The sequence below is a fragment of the Sphaerodactylus townsendi genome, linkage group LG02, assembly GCF_021028975.2.
Source record: "Sphaerodactylus townsendi isolate TG3544 linkage group LG02, MPM_Stown_v2.3, whole genome shotgun sequence".
Lineage (NCBI taxonomy): Eukaryota > Metazoa > Chordata > Lepidosauria > Squamata > Sphaerodactylidae > Sphaerodactylus > Sphaerodactylus townsendi.
Window position 1 is genome coordinate 140,821,786 of NC_059426.1, and position 20,816 is coordinate 140,842,601.

The 20,816-nt window shown below is 40.2% G+C and overlaps 1 protein-coding gene across 1 annotated transcript in view; it reads right to left on the reverse strand.

Annotated features, from left to right (window-relative positions):
* Positions 1 to 2,138: 2,138 nt before the first annotated feature.
* The window catches only part of SEC23A (SEC23 homolog A, COPII coat complex component), a 43,513-nt gene continuing 24,835 nt past the window's right edge, over positions 2,139 to 20,816 (reverse strand). The window contains exons 9-20 of the mRNA XM_048485472.1: positions 20,663 to 20,778; positions 18,160 to 18,283; positions 16,925 to 17,005; positions 15,681 to 15,770; positions 14,699 to 14,805; positions 13,602 to 13,755; positions 11,191 to 11,268; positions 8,492 to 8,653; positions 6,339 to 6,425; positions 5,382 to 5,537; positions 3,894 to 3,959; positions 2,139 to 3,229 (exon numbers count right to left, since the gene is read on the reverse strand). Coding sequence (XP_048341429.1) covers positions 3,140 to 3,229; positions 3,894 to 3,959; positions 5,382 to 5,537; positions 6,339 to 6,425; positions 8,492 to 8,653; positions 11,191 to 11,268; positions 13,602 to 13,755; positions 14,699 to 14,805; positions 15,681 to 15,770; positions 16,925 to 17,005; positions 18,160 to 18,283; positions 20,663 to 20,778 — 1,311 coding nt within the window. The 3' untranslated portion in view covers positions 2,139 to 3,139. The remainder of the gene's footprint in view (positions 3,230 to 3,893; positions 3,960 to 5,381; positions 5,538 to 6,338; positions 6,426 to 8,491; positions 8,654 to 11,190; positions 11,269 to 13,601; positions 13,756 to 14,698; positions 14,806 to 15,680; positions 15,771 to 16,924; positions 17,006 to 18,159; positions 18,284 to 20,662; positions 20,779 to 20,816) is intronic.

Consider the following 20,816-nt stretch of genomic DNA (forward strand, 5'->3'; position numbering starts at 1 on the left):
TAATATTTTCCTGTTAAACTACATAGGCAGAAGCCACCTCTCATATTTTTGTGTGGATAGCAGAGTGTCCAAGCTGAAGGCAGACCACAGCCAAAAGGTCAAAACTACTTTTACAAAAGCTGAGTTAATGAGTTACTCCAGCATATCCTGGAGGCCTCATTTTGTTTGTGGGCATGATCATGATTACCACACCTTGCTATAGAAACTGTTAAAGACAAAGAATATGGAAAGCCAACTTGCAATCAGATTCTGCATTTCCCTATCTCTTCTGGAAACCAAGTTAGCAACAAATAGTTGTTCCTTTGCATTTCCTTCCCCTTTGTTATGACTCCTAAACCACTTACCTCATCCTGAATCAATCAAGCCTCATTCAAATCTGAATACTGAAGGCAGAGACTGTAAGAGTTACTTTGCATAAAGCCAGTCTGTGCTTCCTGATATAATCTAGGACCAATTGACCCCCATTGTCACGGGCTTAGCCGTAGAGCTGACTGATTACCTCAGCACCCCCAGACCCAGCACAGATGTGAAACGTAGTGTGATTGGTTCCTTTCCCATCAAGGAACGACCCACCTTATAAAAATTCAGTTTACCTGCAACATTTTGCTCAGTGCCACATGCTCTCTTGCTGTGGTGTTGAGACATGGATTCGTCCTTCATTGGGTTCCTGTGCTGGCATGGAATCCCTGCCTTCTACTTCTACCCTCCTAAGAATCGTTAGGTAAAGTATCACCCCAGAACAATCCCCATTCCCTTCTCTATTATCCAATCTATCTTTAAAACGTTTTTATATACCAGGAACTTGAATGTATGTGCCCTTGTGTCTTGCTGTGCGTGTGTATTTTTAAACAAATTTATATAAACATTTAAACTCAATTTGGACTCTTGCTTCTCTGTGGGATATTCATTGCCAGAATTCCTTCCCCGTAGATACAGTCTAAAAGATCTCCTCTCGGCCCCTCTCGCTGCCAACGTGAGCGTTCATTCCCCTTTGCTACTTTTAAAATATATATGTGTGCTGTTACACTTTTTAGCAGCTGGTGGAGAATCCCTTTAATAAAATCCTTACCCCTGTTAAGGCCGTAACAATGGCAACCCCCATATCCTCATTTTTCCTCGCCTCCATCTCTCCTTCCAGCCCACCAACCAACCTTTCATCTGTCCCAGCTTCAACTATATTTATTATTCAATGGTTTATATCCCACTTTCCTCCTCAATGGAGGTAGGTAAGACTTAATGTGTGACTGGCCCCAAGTCACTATAACAACAAAGTAATGATTTGAACCTCAATCTCTCAGATCCTAATCTAAAACACTAATCACTAAACACTAAGCACCTGGATCTAGGTGAGTCACACAAGTTTACGTAGTAGCACCGCATCCCCTCGTCTTTTCTTAACAGAAACCAAAGATTGAATACTTTTGTGATTGCCTAGCAATCGCCACAGAAAGCATCTGTTCCTTAAAGCTACAGGTATTCCTTTTACTTTTGGAGGTTTAAAACTTTTTTTTCTTTGAAATTTCAGATTTTTCTATGAAGAGTCTTTTATCAGGTTTGTAGATCATGGCCCAAATGTCTTGGTTTAAGTATCCATGGGCAGGGCTATATTCAGAATTAGATATCTTGACAGGCAAGGCCATAATACAAACTTGGATGCATATACAGGTAGAGATTAACTATGAGGATGCAGATGTCAAATGACCACCATCACAACCGCAAAGAAAATCCAAGTCACTGTTTTAATGTGAATAGAGGAACCTGCATGATTAAGGCTGCGAACACCAAGCATGCGGGACATCTTTGGATCAAATACAGACCAAATTGAACAGTTCCTCTAGGGAATAGGCAAATGTGCAGGGAACCAGAAGCAGTGGTCGCAACATGAAGGTCACTACGTAAGAAGACTGCTGCTTGTGTTTATTAGTGCAGTAACCCATTTGAAGTCCTGAACAAATTCATGTGGGGACGTATGTAGATCTGATGCGTTTAAAGTTCAAGGTGAGAATTTATGAAAAGCCTGTCAGGTATCATCACAATGTTAGTGGAGACCTTCCAGGAAACCCCCGCGCATGACCACATTTTTATATTTTCTTAATTTATCAAACAAGAAGTTGAGACTGAATTTGTGAAACACAAGCATCTGTTCTATATATAAGAACTTTAATAACAAAACGTGAACACATTCATTGCAAGGAAACAAAGCAAAAATGAGACCTTACTAGATTTGTTACAATTATACCATGTACTGTATAATACTGTTTCAAGAAGAATTTGAACTTGCATAATTTATAACAAACCAGAAGCAGAACCAAAAAAAAAAAACCCAAACAAACAAACAAGCACCACACGTGTCATAATAGTAAGTGGCTAAGAATCAAAAAGTATACTGGTGGAAACTGGTGTCAGTATCATGTTTTTGTTTCTTACACTACACTTAATAGAGTTTTCCTCAGCTGAGACACAGCTGCCAATTATGTATTTTTAAAATTTGTTTTAGGAGCACTCAGATTTGATTAACTGTAGAAATCATAGGCTTTGACAAATATTATCCTGACCAATCATAAGCATCGGGAAACAGACAAATCAGTTTTTCCTTCAACTACATAAAAGGGTTTTCTATTTTAAAAAGAGCAGTTTTTTTAAGGGATATTGCTTGTTACTACAAAAAATAAATATTTTAGATTACATCAGAAAGTTGAATTCATAGCATTTTTATAATCCATGTCTTTGTTCGTCTCTAGCCAAAAGGAATCAATATGAATATGCCACAAGGCAAACCATGAAAGGCCACTGCTCACAGTGGTCTTCACAACGTTGGCCACGTCTTGCAGTGCATGCCAGAATGCTGTTATAAAAGATAATACAAAGTTATAATCAATGGACTAGGACAAATTACCATCATATCATGGCAATCAATAAGACTTCTTCCTCTAATTCTATTCCAATTTAATTTGCTTTTCAAAACTGCAGTTTGTATTTGGACCTCCAACGCTACACGTTGACTCGGGAGTTACATTGTTTTAAAATGTAGCTAGGCAGCTTGCATACATCAGAGCATTTGTTTCACAATGACATAAAACGGAAAATAAAGCTGAAATGCTGCTTCAGCTTGTCAGCATCTGTTACGCTCCACACCCCTTTAGGCAGCACTTGATACAGCCAGTTTCTTCAAATGATCCATGAAGACTTGCAGACTGACATCATCTGTAAGAATAGGTGCTCCAGATTCCTGTTAAAGAAGGGTAAATATTAGGTCACATTCATTATGAAAACCCACCTCTTAAGTACTCCAGAGAAATCTCTTGTGTGACACCCAAGGTTCATCAACCATTGTAAAGATCTGGCTGAATAGTTCAGCTGTAAATGCCAAGGCCCCAAAGTTATTTTTACATGAAGACTGACACGTGGGGTCACACCAATGACCCACTAAGGGAACAGAGTGCTATCAATACAGACTAGTCAGATGCTCCAAGGAAGCCCAGAGGCGTATCTGATAGACACAGCCATCCCCCTGTTTGACCCCATCAGAAATATACAGCTTCCAAACCTGGAGGCACAAGCTTCACTTTTCATGGCTACCAGCTGTATTTTCCCCATACAGCTGAGTAATTTGCCCTTTGCTAGACTACCATCACATCCAATGGAAGTCATACATGACATAAGCCCTTGAAATAAGGCAAATATAGCATTCCCAGGTCATGCATGAGAAATATTTATTTCCAAGGATTGCAAAAAAGCAATAAAACACTTCCATAAGCTGGACAGGGAACGGTATGGTGTTATTTAACAACTGATTTTTATCAAGAACCCTGTTTATTTAAAAAACTATGCTGGGACAAAAAGATAACATCCTCTCAGTAACTGAAAATTCATTTAATCATATGGAAGCTTACCTGTCCCCAGGCATACATGTTATTATGAGTCTGGGAGGGATTTACTTTCGAAAGTAGAAAACGAGCCTTTGATAAAAGAGAAGAAAATTATCCCCCTAAGTAATCATTAAAATGACTGAAGATATTGCTTTAATAATTTAAATATATCAGTGTCATAGAACAAGGGCAATTATTATATCGCCTGCAGGTTGCATACTGCTCTGAGGTAGTAGCTATGTAGCCTGAAGGCAGCCAAATCTGGTTATCTTTACTTTAAAGAACATTTTAGAAGATTTTCACTTTCAGTTAAAGATACAACCACTATCAAGCACATGTGTAATGCGACCTTCCAACCCACAATGCATTTCTAAAGCAGTTCTCCATACTAATCATAATGCCAACCTCCAGCAAAAAAATGTTCAATGGAGTTTAGAGGCTGGTGATGAGTATCTTTAGCTGAATACATGAATTCATTTACAAGAATAATGACCTACACAAATCATGAGATGTCAACTGAAAAACCGAAAGCCCGGTCCAGACCCTTGGGTGGCCAGAACAGTGCCGCTAACATGTTACCTCCAGAGGTCTTCCAGGCAGCGCAGGAAGACAACTAAAAGCTGAAAAACGCCAGCTGCCTGAAAGCCCTCTACAGGGCTTAACAGAGTTATGCCACCCAAAAGGTGGCGTAAGTCTGTCGACCATCCCGCTGACATTCCCAGGGGCTAACACCCAGTAGACGTTGACTAGTGTCTGCTCCGCTTCCAGGAACGCCTCCAGCAGTATCAGTCTCCACATTAGGCTGGCACAGTTGTAGAACCAGCAGTTGCAAGTGGGTCAGGCACTGCAGAATGTCACAGGGCTCGCCCACCTACCTCCCTGTTTGCCCTCTTGGCCAGCGTCAGTGCCACTCACACCATCCAGAAGAGCAAACACATCAGTGTGAGCCTGCACTGCCTCCTGTGGCTGTTCTGCCCTCCCCCCCTGGATTGGGCTGTGAAAAACACAGATAACAGAAGTAATAAAACCTTAACTATAACAAAGGAAACCTAATTAAACAACATTTTTTGTGTTATTACATGACATGTACACTTGTGCTTCTTTTAGACAATCAAGGGAAAGACTAATGTAAATGGCTTTATACTATCTTATACAGTGGATTGATATCTTCCCAAATAGCAGCAGTGTGGCTTGAGATCCCAACTTGATAAGGTGTACCTATGTGGAGAGAATGCTTGAAGAGAAGGTATGTCATCTGTGCAAACAACAGAAAGCAGGATTCCTGTGGTCTGTTTAAATCAGTAAAAGCAGCCCAAGGTTAGGAATGTGCAGTGGCAGCTTAAAGCTACCCTTGCATGTATAATTCAATACAAGAACACAGTTCAGTATCCCAGGTGCAAAGTCACATTCATATGCCTTCTGTAGGTATGACATAAAAATTAATCATGGGAAAATCACTACAGGATAAACTATATCAGCACGATTCTATAAAGTGAAGCAACATTCAATTACCTGACTACCCCCATGTTCTGTATCGATGTATCGTGGCATTGGAAATCGGGAATGGAGAATTTCCTGCGCATCATCCACTGGAGCTTGGAGCAAATGTCGGAAGTTTTCATACTCTGGCATGTCCTGGTAGCCCGACTTTCGCCACTGAGCTATGGTCTACAAGGAAATAATTTATAACTCTCTCTCTTCTTTTAACAATTTTTTTAAAACACCACTGGAAATATTATTTAAAAAATGAACATTTTAGTATTGATCATGACAGCATTTTAAGTAAATATTAGTAGAGTATCTTGAAGTAATGATTTTCTCTCAGTAAAGCCACTATAGCAAATATTTCATATGAGAATTGGTTTTAAACAATAGCAGTTTAAGTCTCAGGGTCTAACATATCTCTCCTTCATTATACCTAGCCTCATTCTTTGATAGTACAACCAAGGTTTAAAAAGTTGTATAATATCTTTTTCTTTGCACCAACCAAAATATGTCAAAAAAGACTAGCATAACTTAATTTGATATTTTGACTCATCGTAATAAAAATAAATTACATTACGCGTTGGAATTTTTCTGGTACTTGTAGTCATGGAATTGCCTGATATCAAGCTAAAACATTTTCAAGAACTGGTAATTGTTGACAGTAACAACAATTGTTTGTTACCAGATCCTCATCCTGTAAGTATTTATGGACTTCAAAATATTCATCTGCAGTTAGGGCCCTGAGCAATTTAAAGATCAGGATATAACACCTATGAAAAGGCACTGCACTAAAGTGGCAGGCATTTCTTTCCCTACAGAAATAATACTGCATGAACAGTTTAGAAATAGCCTCCTATATAGTGTAAGGAATTGCTGCCAGAAGTCTGCCCATAACAGCTCTATAAATTGTAGTCATTATTCACTATATGTTTTTAAAGAATCTCCAAAGGTTCAAATTTGGAGCTAAATGCGATTTTATCTTACCTCTCCATGATAAATAAGGATCTGGAAAAAGGTGTCCATGAGAAGTATGCGATCAGGCAGAATACTGCTGCTATCTAAGAGAACAGGCTGACATACAGAAGAAAAATGACTCAACATGTGCAGAAAAGGAAAATTTGATTTTGAAAGATTCAGTTGTGTAAATCACATTTAGGAAGTCACATTACTTTCAAAAGCAATTACTGCTGAAATCTTCCTTCAGCATAGCTCAAATGTAATCTCTATAGTGTTATTCTCATTTTGAATTAAACTTTATGGCTCAGAAAACAAGTTCTTATTGGCCTTTTCCATATTCTCTTTTCCTTGTCTCAAAGTGTCTGATTTTTAAAAAAGTTCTGTGAGTGTTTTACTCCTTCTAATGGTCCATTCAATACAGCAGAAGATTAAATCTATCTTATTTTTCTGCCACTTAAGCGGCAGGTTTTTGCTCTTGATAAAATCAATGTGACCACTAGAGGGAACACTGACAAAAAAGAAAGTTGCAGAGGAGGGAAAAGAGAATGCATAAAAGCTCATTAAAATATTTTCTCATCTAATAAAAATGAAGAACATCAAGGCTTCTCCCCTCACTTCGCCTTCTGTTTCTCTTTTTACTCCTTCCCTTCCAAGTTTTTCTTTGCAACAATGGCGCTTGTTATGTTTTACTGCACAGTTATAAAATCTATACAGTTAATACTTAAGACACTCTCCATTCTCTATTATCGACAAAAAGGTTCCATAGCTCACTGTAATATAATGTTGTTTATTTAGTATCTTGCTTGATACCTTAATAATATTCTAAGTCGAAATAAAATTAATCTGGAAAAGACAAAAGCTGTTTCTTGTATGGGAATACCAGAAGGGGATCAAATCAGGTCTCTGATAAAACCGCACCGCATCTTTCTTTTTCACTCATACTAGGTTGTTCACCATTAATACTTATTCAGCTGTTTGACAAGAATAAGGGGCTAATGAGGACAAGTCAACCTAAACTGAATAAACAATCTAAACTGAATAAAGACAAAACTCAAAAAAATGCTGTTTTTTTTAACTAAATTTCTTACAGCAGCAGTGGCGTAGTGGTTAAGAGCAGGTGCATCTGGAGGAACCGGGTTTGATTCCCCGTTCTGCTGCCTGAGCTGTGGAGGCTTTTCTGGGGAATTCAGATTAGCCTGTGAACTCCCACATACGTCAGCTGGGTGACCTTGGGCTAGTCACAGCTTTTCGGAGATCTCTCAGCCCCACCTACCTCACAGGATGTTTGTTGTGAGGGGGGAAGGGCAAGGAGATTGTAAGCCTCTTTGAGTCTCCTACAGGAGAGAAAGGGGGGATATAAATCCAAACTCCTCTTCTTCTTACATTAGCTAGTATTTAGTCTTGTTTCTCTGGCAAGCCCTTTTCTTTTTCTCTGCCTTTCCTTCCTCTACCCCCTCACAACCACTCCAGCACCTACAATCTGGCAATTACTGCTGAAGTCAGGTGGGCTAATCAGCTGACAGTGGGAAGAAAACTCTCTCTTGCTGCACAATCCAAAGTATCAGAAACGAGGGGAGGGAACGGTCTTCCCACCTAATGACTGGTTCACTGCCTGCCTAGCCAGCTGCCATAGCAACAACTCACAGTATAGTAAATAACAGAGTGGAAAAGAAGAGGAATAAAATGTATTTGTTCTTCAAATGAGGTCTTAAGCTCGTTTTGTAAAATCTGAATGAGAACACATCTCTAATAAACTTCAGTAAATCCTGTAATCCTGATAGGTTTCAGAAGTTATTGATGGGATCTGAATCCCCCTCCTACTCAGGTCCAAAGCTTTAAGATTACCTTGCATCTACCACTGGGCCTTAACTTCAAATGACAGAAGGGACTGACAGTATGTTTTTTTAATTAAATGGCAAAAGTACATAGGAGAGAAATTCTTGAGGGCTCCTCCCTAACTGAAGAATCTTCTGAATTTGGTAAAAATATTTGGCCTGGCATTTCATGGAAAAAGTTAAATGGGCATGGAACTATTTGAGTTTGTTTTTATTTTAATTGGAATTGTCTAATTATGTTGCCAGCACTGAACTGAATAATTGGGATGGGACAAGAGATAAATTCAACAGCAGGAATACATGGCAGGTTTTTTCTTTTTTTGCACAGGTTAAGCGACATCATACCTCCGGAGGTCCATTGAAGGAGTAAGCATAGAGGATTGGCTGAATCATTATAAGGGACTGAGTCAAATCCTGCCGCATGAATTGATGGCGATAATAAGAGCTTTCATCAGGACTGTTGTTGAAGACTTGCAAGAAAGGAGATCTTCTCAAATGAAACATAAACTGCAAAACAAAGCAAGGCCAGCAGCTCTACAAAAAGTCTGTGTTTCCTCAATGAATTAAAAAATCACTAATTACCAATGAACTCAAATTACTTAATACATCAGCATTCATGGGCATTTTTCCAAAATAAGATTTTTTCCCCCCGCAAAACCTCTTTCTATTTGTACTTCTTGACGGCAGGCAAATTCAGATTTGACTGCTGCCATGTTATCTAAACACATGCTTGGGTATGTACATATGAAGTACTGCATTTTGATACCCTACAGTGCAATAAGGCATTTTCTCCAGAAACCACTTCAGAAGATATTTTAGAGGCAAATATAAACTGAAGTTCTAGTCATGTTTCTCTAGAAGGCAAAGTAGCCTTGATGGAAACCTAAGAATCAATTATCAGTCACAGAAACACAACAAAATAGCATGGAAATAATTTGTCATATTTACATTCCATAACACTCTTTTCAATATTTTTGTCAGCATTTCACAGCCACCAATATGTATACTGTCAGAGTTCAAAAAATATCTTTAATCACAATTCTGCTGGTTTAACCAATTTGCATAGTTCTTCAAAACAAAAGGGGGAGAAGGAATATCAAAACAAACAACAGACTGGCTGTTCCATTGCTATATTTGAACTATTGCATCTAAAGAGGTTCATGGCATATTAGAAAACAGGACTAGAGAAGGAAATTTCTTAAGAACAAGCTAGAGAGATCCACCAAATGCTTTTACAGTCTGCACTTGAACTTTAAAAAACCTATTTTTACTTTTACAATAGAAATAGGATCTTACTGGATATACATCTCTCTCATTTTTCTCTTAAACTCCATTTTCTATGCCAAAATTTGTACGATCAATCTATTCTGGGCCAAATCCATGCAGGTAAGACTTCTGCATGAATTTTTGAAACCAGGAATTGAACCAGAGCAGATAATACACCCCTGAAATCCTATTTCTTGAATTTACTCATGCAACAGTTCCCAAGATATGGGTATGCTCAGATGTTGTGACCATAGGTGGAGCTACCACGGGGCGGGGGGGACAAAAGCTCTGGGCGAAGGCGGGGGCGGAAGAGAATCACTCTCCCCACCCTTCCCCTCAGGTCGCCTCAGTGGCCCGCAGCTGCCCCCACGGACGCAGCCTGCTTGCTTTTTTAGCTTTAAAAAGGTAAGTGATGGGTGTTTGGGGGGCAAGGGGGCACGGCCGCCATTTCACCCCAGCCACCATTTTCCCTTCCTACAGCACTAGTTGCCACTCAGTAAAAAAAATCTTTCTAATGACTTCTGACCAAAAATCATTGGATTGGTTCACATGTAATGCCAAAACATAATTTGACATTACTGAAATGATCTCGCTTGCCCTGCTCCACCACCACCACCACCACCACCACCACCACCACCCCACACACCCCATACTCTTCAATTTTAGTTATATCTGCTTTAATACAAACCACTGGTTGCCATTACATTACATCTTAACTAGCAACATATGGTTTGAACTAGAACTCCAAATCAGTTTGATGGCTCAGAAATGACAGAAAGCAACTGTTTGCTCTAAAACCAGTAAGTAATTATTATTAATTGAATCCTAAGATGCAAAGGGGGGAGGGACGTGAAAGTGAGTTCATGGTCTCATTTCTTTAGCATCCATCAACGGTTTTCCATTTTCTGTAAACCAACCCACCATCTCCACTGTTCTGGTCAGGGTAACAAATTATTGTGCCAGAAATCTATCGTATTTACTTTTTCTCACTCCCAGTGCATACAGAAATACATCATACTAAACCATACATTGATATTTTCCATGTCTAGTTAAGGACAGAGCTGGTATCTAAAGCCACAACACTGCTTCATCCAGATATACAATAGCAAATTGCCTTAAAATAAACAAAAACTAACCCTGCATCATAAGAAATAAAAAAACGGAGACATTTAGCAGAGAATAGGAGAATCTTTGTGTTTAAAAGAATGGCAGTGACTGTAAGGGCTATTTGAAGAATATGGGGAATTATAAAATCTTTTATAACTGGTAAAGAAGAGAAGCCAACAAAGATAACAATAGTTACATGTAAACAAGAAGAATATTCTATATGGCAGGTACAGTGATGTGATGTACTGAATAAAATCCCCTATTGTTGGAATATAAGGATCTAGCATTTGCCCCTGAAGAAAGGACAAAGGTGGCCTACACTTGACAGCATAGTCTAGCAGTACCAGCCATGGTCAGGGTTCCAGTGCAGAGGAACAGAAGATAAAACAAAAGACTACACATTTAGAAATTAAACCAAACTAGATGAAACCACAGAATGTGTATTTAAAAGTCTGCAACCTGAGTGAAATAACTAAGGAGAGAGACAGGATTCAACCCAGCATCTATCCGTTATACCACACTCTCTCACAAATACCAGATTTAACTTGAACTATTTGGGTGTTTTCAAAGACTGACTTCATTGTTTGTGCTCTATCCTGCTAGAAATAAAATTTAAATACACATCATGCTGGTTACAGAAAGATCTCTAATTTAAATTTCTTCCTACTCACCTGCGGGTAAAGAGAGAATGTTTCTGAAAATCTGAATGAACTTGGATCATCCTTGTGATATTCTCCAAATTTCTGACACTGAAATTTAAATATAAATCTAAGTTACTAAGGAAATATTTCTGGTATTAGTACTCCTCAAATACCTTCATCACTCTGACTCCAAAAGATCAACATGAAGCATTCTAAAATTCTATTTAACAGCACCAGGCATGAAGCATGCCCTGGAATGAGCCCTAACCAGAGTGCTGGTCAGGATAAAAATATTTCTTCTATAGATGCTGGTGACAACATTCATCTTGACAATCAGGTATTAGATTTATGTAACAGGTTCTCCATTACTATGTTCTTTTTCTGTTTTTACAAGAAGAAAAATAGAATTAAGGTTCCTAGGAATGGAGATTGATATAAATCACTGGTATTAATTACTTAGAAAACCCTTTTCAATTGTACAGAAAAAAATAAATAATAAGTTTTAAACTCACTTCTACTGTTCTGTTCAGCTGTCTATCTAAGATAAATATAATAACCTTCATGAACTGTGCGCCAGTCTCAATAATAAATGGTCCTGTAATATAAAGACGTGGCAAATACATTCATAACGTGACAGTATTTAGATAGGTACTGTGGCAAAGGACTGTTTATAAAGAACGTGGGAAGAAAGGAGCTTCAGGGTCTTTTAACAGTACAATAATCTATGCACAGTAACAACGCTGAACAGAAGGTCTCATCTATTAAACCAACTGGCATTGGCCCATTAGTCATGGAACAATTACTTCTGGGCTGAAGTGTGGTCTCCTCATGTTTCTGTTTACACAGGAGGAGGTAGCCTAATCCTCCCCGCAGCTAGCCTCAACAGGCCTCTGTTTCCTGGTTCTCTCAACTCCACCCCTCTCAAAGGCACAGATCTCATAACACTCAGTAGTCTTAGTGCTATACAGCTGATACTCTCCCGCCCATCCCTTCCCCTCCGCAGACAGACACTCCCTCTCTCTCTCCCACAGCCTCCCTCTTGCTGCTGCCACAGGAGAGAGGCTTGTTTTAAAAAAGAGGCTTGTCTGAAAATAAGTTTTTAAAAGTCCTTCCGATCATCAGGGAGGGTGGAAACAGAGAAGGGAGGTGGGCTGGAGCCAGAAACAGATCCTGCTTGTGCTGTTCCTTGCAAAAGCCAACTCTGTTATATTGATACATTGATATATCAATAGGAGTGTTTAGAGAAGATGGAAGGAAGTTGGCAGCATGGAAGGGGGGGCAAGGGGGAAAGCATGGATGACAATGCTAGGACTGGGAAGGGTGAAGCTAGGCAGGCTGGCTGTGGGCAAAGGGAAGAGGTCTGGGGCAAAGCTGTGCTCACTGGAAAATCTCCCCACTCTGGCAGCAAAGCAAAAATAAATTCGTTTTAGAAATGGTCTCGCTTGCCACAGGGAGACTAAAAAGTGAAAGTAGGGCTGGAGGAGAAACAGCCAAATAAGAAATCTTGCTGCAAGAGACATTTGCCCCCATCGTGCAGCAGATGCCTTATGCGTGATCAGCCAATGATAAACTTCCTAATAAGTGTTCTAACCCAAAGTCCAAATACACAAAAAATCCTTTGCGTGCTTAGCTGAAAGTTCAATCTTGCTGAGGTTAGAATTACGCAACAGAAGCCACACAAACACCTGCCACTGTTCCTTTTCACTCTCTTCTTCATTATATCTGATTTAGTGCAATAAGTGATACTATCATATTGTATGTTGACTCAACTCCACTTTGCCAACTAATGATGTGAAGCAGGACAAAACCCAGCACAGTGCCATCATGTCACACTTTATGGCTGGATCCAAAGGTTCTCTCCTGTTCACAGAAAGTAACCTTTCACTTCCAGAAGGGTACTTTTAAATCCAACATGGTATTTAGCAAGTCAAAGGGTGACCAGTGTTAGGTCTCGAACCTCGATAGGCATCGAAGCACCCAGCTTGTCAAAGCGAGTTCCCAGCAAACCTGGCTTTCGCTGCACCCTTTATCCAATGTTAATCCCTCCCTCCCATTTTCCCAAGGAATGTGAGAAAGAAATAGGTTGGAGCTAAGGCGCCCCAAATCAGCAGTAGATAGAGATGGAGCCACCTGGCATCCTGCCCCTACAGGACCACAGAAATAATCCCGTTTCCCATGAGACCAAAGTGTAAAAACAGGATGTGCCTATTTATCTACTCAGCGTGTGAAGCCATAAAGCAAAGATCAAGGAAAGAATGTCCCAGAACAGCAGTGATAACATATAGCAGGCTGGTTATATATATATTGTAGCAATTACATTGAGTTAGGAGTGCATCTCAGTCACCTAGATACAATCCCCCTGACAACCAGAGACACACAGGGGAAAAAATCTCACAGAACCTGAGAAGGAAACAGCTTTTAAAGCATTTCTCATGTCTTACCAATCTGATGAGCTGCCTGTCCAACCACCTAAGAACATCCGGTCCTTCCTCTGTCTCAGCTCTGTATACTGCCAGTCTGGCCATAAGGATGGCAGCTGCCTCCTGGTCGAAAGAGGCAGCGATGTTTTGAATCTGTGTCTGAGCATCTGCCCAACTGCAAAAGAACAACAACTATTTTACCACATAGTTGTACTTTTTTAGGGACTATTTGGATGTCACAACAGAAGCTGGCCTTGCAGAGCCTCAAATGAAGTAGAGATTTGCTGTGACCTTCAGGAGACCACAGAGAACTCTCTTGTATCTACTGTAGACCCCTCTCCTCTGCTGTCTCCCGTCAAGCTGCCAAAGCTGCACTGACTATAGGAGGACAAGCCCGCAGTATCCTGGCTCCTACTGTCCCTGCATCTCAACTGATTACACTATTTCAAGCAGCCTGTTGTTTATAGTCAGTTGCCACTGAAAAACTATGCAGGCAGCTGAAATTACAGCAGTTTAGCAGTCTCATAGCAGCAGCCTCCACGGTGCAGTGGACAGCCAGCATGGTATAGTGCCATGGTGGCGAATCTATGGCACTCCAGATGTTCATGGACTACAATTCCCATCAGCCCCTGCCAGCATGGCCAATTGGTTCGCCACTACTGGTAGTGGTTAAGAGCTGTGGACTCTAATCTGTTGGATTTCCCCACTCTTCCACCTGAGTGACAGAGGCTTATCTGGTGAACCAGATGTGTTTCCGCACTCCTACATTCCTGCTGGGTAACCTTGGGCCAGTCACAGTTCTCTCAGAACTCTCTCAGCCCCACTTACATCACAAGATGTCTGTTTGGATAGAGGAAGAGAAGGAGTTTGAGACTCCTTACTGTTGAGAAAAGCAGGGTACTAATTCAAACTTTTCTCTTCCTCCATTAATCCAAGGTCTCAGGCAGCCCTATCTACTGCCATTTTACTTTTCCCCTTACTAATCAACCAATATCCCAAGCAATTATCTACATTAGAAGGCCTCTTAAACTTCCAAATTTTAAGCATAAAATTGTCACTTGAACAGTGTGTGTGTTTGCAAAGATGTATAAATTAACACATCAGAAGTTAAGGCTTACTTTCTGGCAACAGTGGTTACTCTAATGCGCCTCTGTCCACTTGAATGCTGGTACTGAGTCACAAACTGAATTGCACCTCTTCCACCCTGAGGAATTGGAGCATTGTGCTGTTTCAAAGAGAAAATGTAGAGATTCCATTGAACAAACATTCCAAGAACATTGAGTAGCATGACCACCATATTAGGACTTCTATTGTGACCAAAGTCTATTCTATATTTAGATATTATCTGATAAAAACCATTGTAATAAATGCAATATGCTATGCAAATGTCCATTATATGAAAAACCTAACAGGTGAAACCCACTATCCACCTTGTGCAATATTTATTCCAAAACTGGATTAGCTTCCAAGTGGCGGGGGGAACGAAACACCAGGGGATTTTCAATGTGCAATCAATGCATGGACAGATTTTAATCAGTATCAATATGCTGTCCCTGCAGTAAGTGGGTGAAGTTATTAAATAATACAAATAGCAATGCTGAGTGTTCCAGGTTAAGTGCAATGGCTGCATTCAGATGCAACAACAGGCCATGATCACTGTCATTTGTCATTACAGGAACAAACTGGGGAGCTCTTTAAACCTCATGTGCTCCCCCACAGAACATTCTCTTGGTTGGAAATCCTAATTTGTAATTAAAACAGCAAACAATCATTTGTTGTTTTGCCTGATTCAGACACCATATATTTAATCCCTATCTCATTCAAGGGACTGGAAAAGTTTTCAGCTGCAAAACTGACGGTGAGGGCAGTGGGAAATTATTATACTTTCCTAGTCTACAAATAACGATCACACATTTCTTCACCTTTTCATATGCGGCTAACAAGTATGAGGATATCAGTTTTCATAACTGATCAGTAGTCTACATTCATAGTGAATAACAGCAAAACTCCATGTACAACTCCTTGAAGCAGCCATACGAACACAATATACTGTTGCACTTCGGATATGAACAAATAGATCTGTTCAAAAGTCCCTTTTACCTGATTAACAACTTCAAAGTACAATGCAAGGGTTGTAGTAGGATTAAGTCCACAAATCTTCCACTGACAGGTACCTCCTGTTCCTATCTCCTGCGAAAAGATTGCAAATAAAGCTTTGAGTAAAAAAGATATTTTATATCAATGCAACTATAGAACTTTTAAAACTTATTATAGATGCCAATTTATACCTCAGTGATCAAGATACTGCAAAGTTGTATCTCTTGTTATAGATACTTTACTACACAATCAGAAGCAACTGCAGACGAGTAAATTCAGGAATTGAAAAAGAGAAAGCTGTTAGAGCAGGGGTGTCAAACTCGCAGCCCTCCAGATGTTCATGAACTACAATTCCCAACAGTCCTTCCCAACATGAGTATTGGCTATACTGGCAAGGGCTGATGGGAATTGCAGTTTATGAACATCTGGAGGGCCACAAGTTTGACACCTGTGTGTTAGAGCATATCGTGCAGCGGTGATTAGAATCTGGTTCAAATCCCAGGTTCAAATCCCTATTGTGAGATCAAAACTAGAGCCAGTCACACACTCAGCCCAAGCTACCTCACAGGTTAGTTGTGAGCATAAAACTGTGAGCATAAAACAGACAACAACAACAACAACAACAACAAGAAGAGGAGGAGGAGGAAGTTTGGATTTATATCCCCCCTTTCTCTCCTGAAAGGAGACTCAAAGGGGCTTACAATCTCCTTTCACACACACTCCACAATAAACACCCTGTGAGGTGGGTGGGGCTGAGAGAACTCCAAAGAACTGTGACTAGTCCAAGGTCACCCAGCTGGCATGTGTTGGGGTGCACAAGCTAATCTGGTTTACCAGATAAGCCTCCACAGCTCCAAGTGGCAGAGCAGGGAATCAAACCCGGTTCTCCAGATTAGAGTGCACCTGCTCTTAACCACTACGCCACGATATAAGTGGCTTTGAATCCCTAGAAAGATAAGACATGATATAAATGAAGTAAATAAAGATAGAACTTTTAATCCTGTAAAGCAAGGCTATACATATTCCAGAGGGGTATCTTGGGGGAGGGCGGTATAAAAGTGGAACGAATAAATAAATAAATAAATAAAATAATCAAAGCCAGATACATGTTTACTCAGAAGCAACACCAATTGATTATCCAATAAGTATTCACTGGATTGCAGTATTAATGTGCTGCAGCAAAAAAAGTCCCCCATAGCACCAACCATAACCACACAAAAAAATTAAGCACAGGTTTGTCAACTTACATTTTCTGATACACAAGGCCCTTTAGAATTGAGAGACACACAAGGTCCAATAGCTCCAGATATCTTTATTTCTCTTGAGGACTAGACATTGATACAGAAGAAAACAGTGATATGTTAATATATCCCTGACCAATCTTTTTACAACATGGCAGTTCAGACTTAGTGGTAAGAGAAAAATTCAAAAACCTAAATAACCTATCTATGCCTGGGAACAAAACCAAGCAGGCTTTTCTTAATTCCAGCAAAAAGGATACTGCTGTCCTGGGCACTTTGTAACTATGGCCCTCTCTAACTCTTATCAGGACAACATAAGTTCCCTTAGTGCTGCAGCAGTCCTCAGTTTATTCTTTTAGTTATTAAAATATGTATATGCCACCTTTCCTCCTGTTTCAAGGCAGAGTTGTGGTTGGGTCCCCTTGCAAGATCAAGTATTTGTGCCCATAGTGGAATCCTACACAACTCATTGCATCTGCTCTCAGTCACCTGTGTATTTCTTTCTCAATGAAGAATTCTGTGAATTCTTCTCTGCATTAAGACCATTTCTGGTATTTTTATACCTTAGTTCCTCCTCCTGATTGTAGCAGTTTATATGTTTGCTTTTTCACCTTTTTTAAAAAAGCTAATCTGGTTACAAATACTGGAGCCAGAGGGAGAAAGAGAGTGGATCCTCTCTCAGACCTGGCACCTGAACCAGATTAGCTTCAAACTGCCCCACCACCACCTCTGTGTTTCTGTAGATCTTACTTTGTGTCATTTGTTTCTGTACAACACAGCATGCTACAGAGCATACTGTGTACTTTCCCCCAAAGGCTGCCCAAACACCACACTGGCAGGATAGAAAATGCAGAAACTGAAGTTCCTCCTTTCCATCCTAGGAGAAAGATTAATTTTATTCATTATTTAAGTATCATGAGTGGAATCTAAAAATCACACTTAACGCAGCCTGAGGGCTGAGGGTTGACTGCAAACATACACATCCAACATCAAGCTCGCTACAGTATTAGTCAGTCAGCAGGAGGAAGACTTAACAGTGTTGCCCAAACAATGGATGCGGCAAAACTCAACATAGTCAACATGCTAAAGACTAAAGGTTTAAATTGAAATGCTGACTGAACAGCTACTGTTAACAACAACCACCTATTACTATCACTTTGTAAGTTGTTTGACTGGGAGGGAACATGTGATGCAATAACATCAGACCTTTTACAAGATGTGCAGTAAATTTCAAACTCTACCTTAATTTCTAAGGTGCCTCCAAATCCCATCTTGAACTGCCCCTGGACATCTTTGGTAAACACTCGCTGAAACGTTTGTTTGAACAAGGATGTGTTGAAGGAGTCTCCCATTACCATGTAACCTCTACACAATGATCCAAAATAAATATGTAATGTAAGACACACACAATATATGAATTGCAGCGAAAATAGCTGTGCTGTAGATCTGTGATGCTTGCCATCAAACTAGTCACAGAACTAGCCCCTATCCTGCATGCATACTCGATTTCCAAACATCCTATTATCCTACATTTTCCTGTAATACTGGGTGTATATGCAATGTGTTTAAAAGTGTCCACCACACATAAAAACACACTGTGGCAGCTGCGGAGTCACTGCCATATTTTTAGTGTGTGGTTACTTTTTCACACTGCTCGTTCATGAAAATGTACCATGACAATAATATAACATCGCAGCCAGGACTAAGGCCTGATATAACAAAATGTATGAAAAAGTTATGGGATAGATCAAAAGTGGAAGGATTCACATCTTTGCATTCTCCCTTCCCAGCAGCCTCCAACACTCCCACTGCTGAGTTGCAGGGGACCCCACTGAACAATGTGCCATCGGGGTGGGGCACGGGGATTTTTGTAAGCAGGAGAAAGGAACTGGGTGAAATGACTCCTTCATTTTATTTAGGTACTTACTTTAAATTTATAGGCTGCCTTCCCGCAAGGGGCTCGGGGCGACGAACAACATAAAATTATACGAACAGCATAATAATATTTTAACAGGGGCCAATATATATCTGTCATCTGCTTACTTGCGATGTTGATCAATTGCTAAAGCAATCTGTAAATCTGTTATAACATGTGACTTAAATTACTGAAAATTCAAAGACTGAGATTATGAAACCTAGTTTGAAACTGTCTCTTTCCTGTTATTACACCTCAGACAAAAATGAGAAAATTAGAAAGCAGCTCTCTTGACTCCACTTTTTAAACCTCATATGGCTAAGATAAAGAGATATAGTATGAATTAAATTTTAACCAATTATTTAAGTGCAAGAATGTGCCACTCTTACAGTCTGCACTGTATATGTTATACCTTTCCACAGGGGGAGGGGAGGGGAGAACCATGACAGCCTTCAGTGTCTCAAGAATCAGGGACTGCCATACTAGAGGATTGCCAAGTGAACTTGTGCGCTTGTAGAATTTCCTTTTAGATAGACTCTGCCCAGGTCTAACAAATCAATGTCTCTGAGGTCATTGAAGACACACACACACACACACACCGCAGTATTATTTAGTGATCCAGCCATTTGGAGAATGTAATCATTTGTGCTTTAACTTGGAATCACTTGCATTTTAACTTAACTAAGCAATCTGGAGATATCTGATCTGGAACCTTCATAGAGTGCTACACCATTTTTCACAATTCCTTTTTACTTGTAGCAAGCTTTGGTCTGGATTAAATGGGTAAAAGAAATATACCAAGGAGCCAGACTGGCAGCAAAAAGGATGCTTTCCAGCCTGATAGGTCTGTGAATGTGCTTCTTTGCCACATTAATACACTACTCAAAGTTCAGTTACTTGGGGACATCGTTTACAACGATGCGAGTACTGTGATTTAAAAAAACCAATGTTTTCAGAAGTAATACATCAGAATATTGGAAACATGCAGTCTTGTTACAGTCTACCAATATCTGAAGAAAAATTAATTAATGGATAACTTCATGTCTGAGAAAAAAGTACCTGCAGTGATAATTTTATTTACATACAAAGAATGACATACAAACATCTGCAAGGTCACTCAGACTTTTGCCTCTAAAAAAACAAGTTAAAAACTCAATTCGGGAGGGGAGGGGGGAACCCAAGTGCAACCTGAAAGCAACACAAGTCCACGCTGATGCGTTTGCCCACCCTGCTGGTCAATGGTGGGATTCAGCAGGTTCGCACCACTTCGGCAGAACCGGTTGCTAAAATGGTGCTTGTAAACAACCATTTGTTAAATTATTTGAATCCCACCACTGCCGGCCTAAGTTCCCCCTATGCCAGTGGGGAGGGCAAACAGGGTGATGGATGGACATCATACAGCTCCACAGCACACCGACCCAGAAGAGGCTGCCTCCCCCAGAGTTGCACTGACATAACTGAGAATGCCGGCGCGACGGAGGGGTGGGCTAGGGGTGTTTAGTCAACTTGCACTGAACTTTCAGCCCAGGAATGCCCCCCTCCCCAGTCGAAGTGTTATGCCACACAAAAGTGTAGCATAAGTCCATTTCCACTATGGGCACTTTTCAGGTGGCTGGGAGTTTTCTTTTCTTTTTTTCTCCTTCCTGCACCATCTGAAAGCCTTTTTGAGGCAGTGCAGTGGCACAGCAGCGGCAGTGTCCCTGGCCACAGTATGGTCTGGATTGGGCTGCCCATGAAACACTGTTTCCCAATTTGACAAAAGCATTTTCCTCCAAATAACCTGATATATTATTTTAAAAACATAAAAACACAAAATAGGCAAGACAAACCCTGTGTAGTTGGGACAACATTTTATCTCCAGAAGACCAGTCTGATCCAGCGCACATGAGTAGATGTCAATAACATGTCCTGTTGTAGCTGCACGATTTGCCAGAGCTTCAAAATGCTAGAGACAAAAATGCAAGAGTAAATTTTTCCAAATAA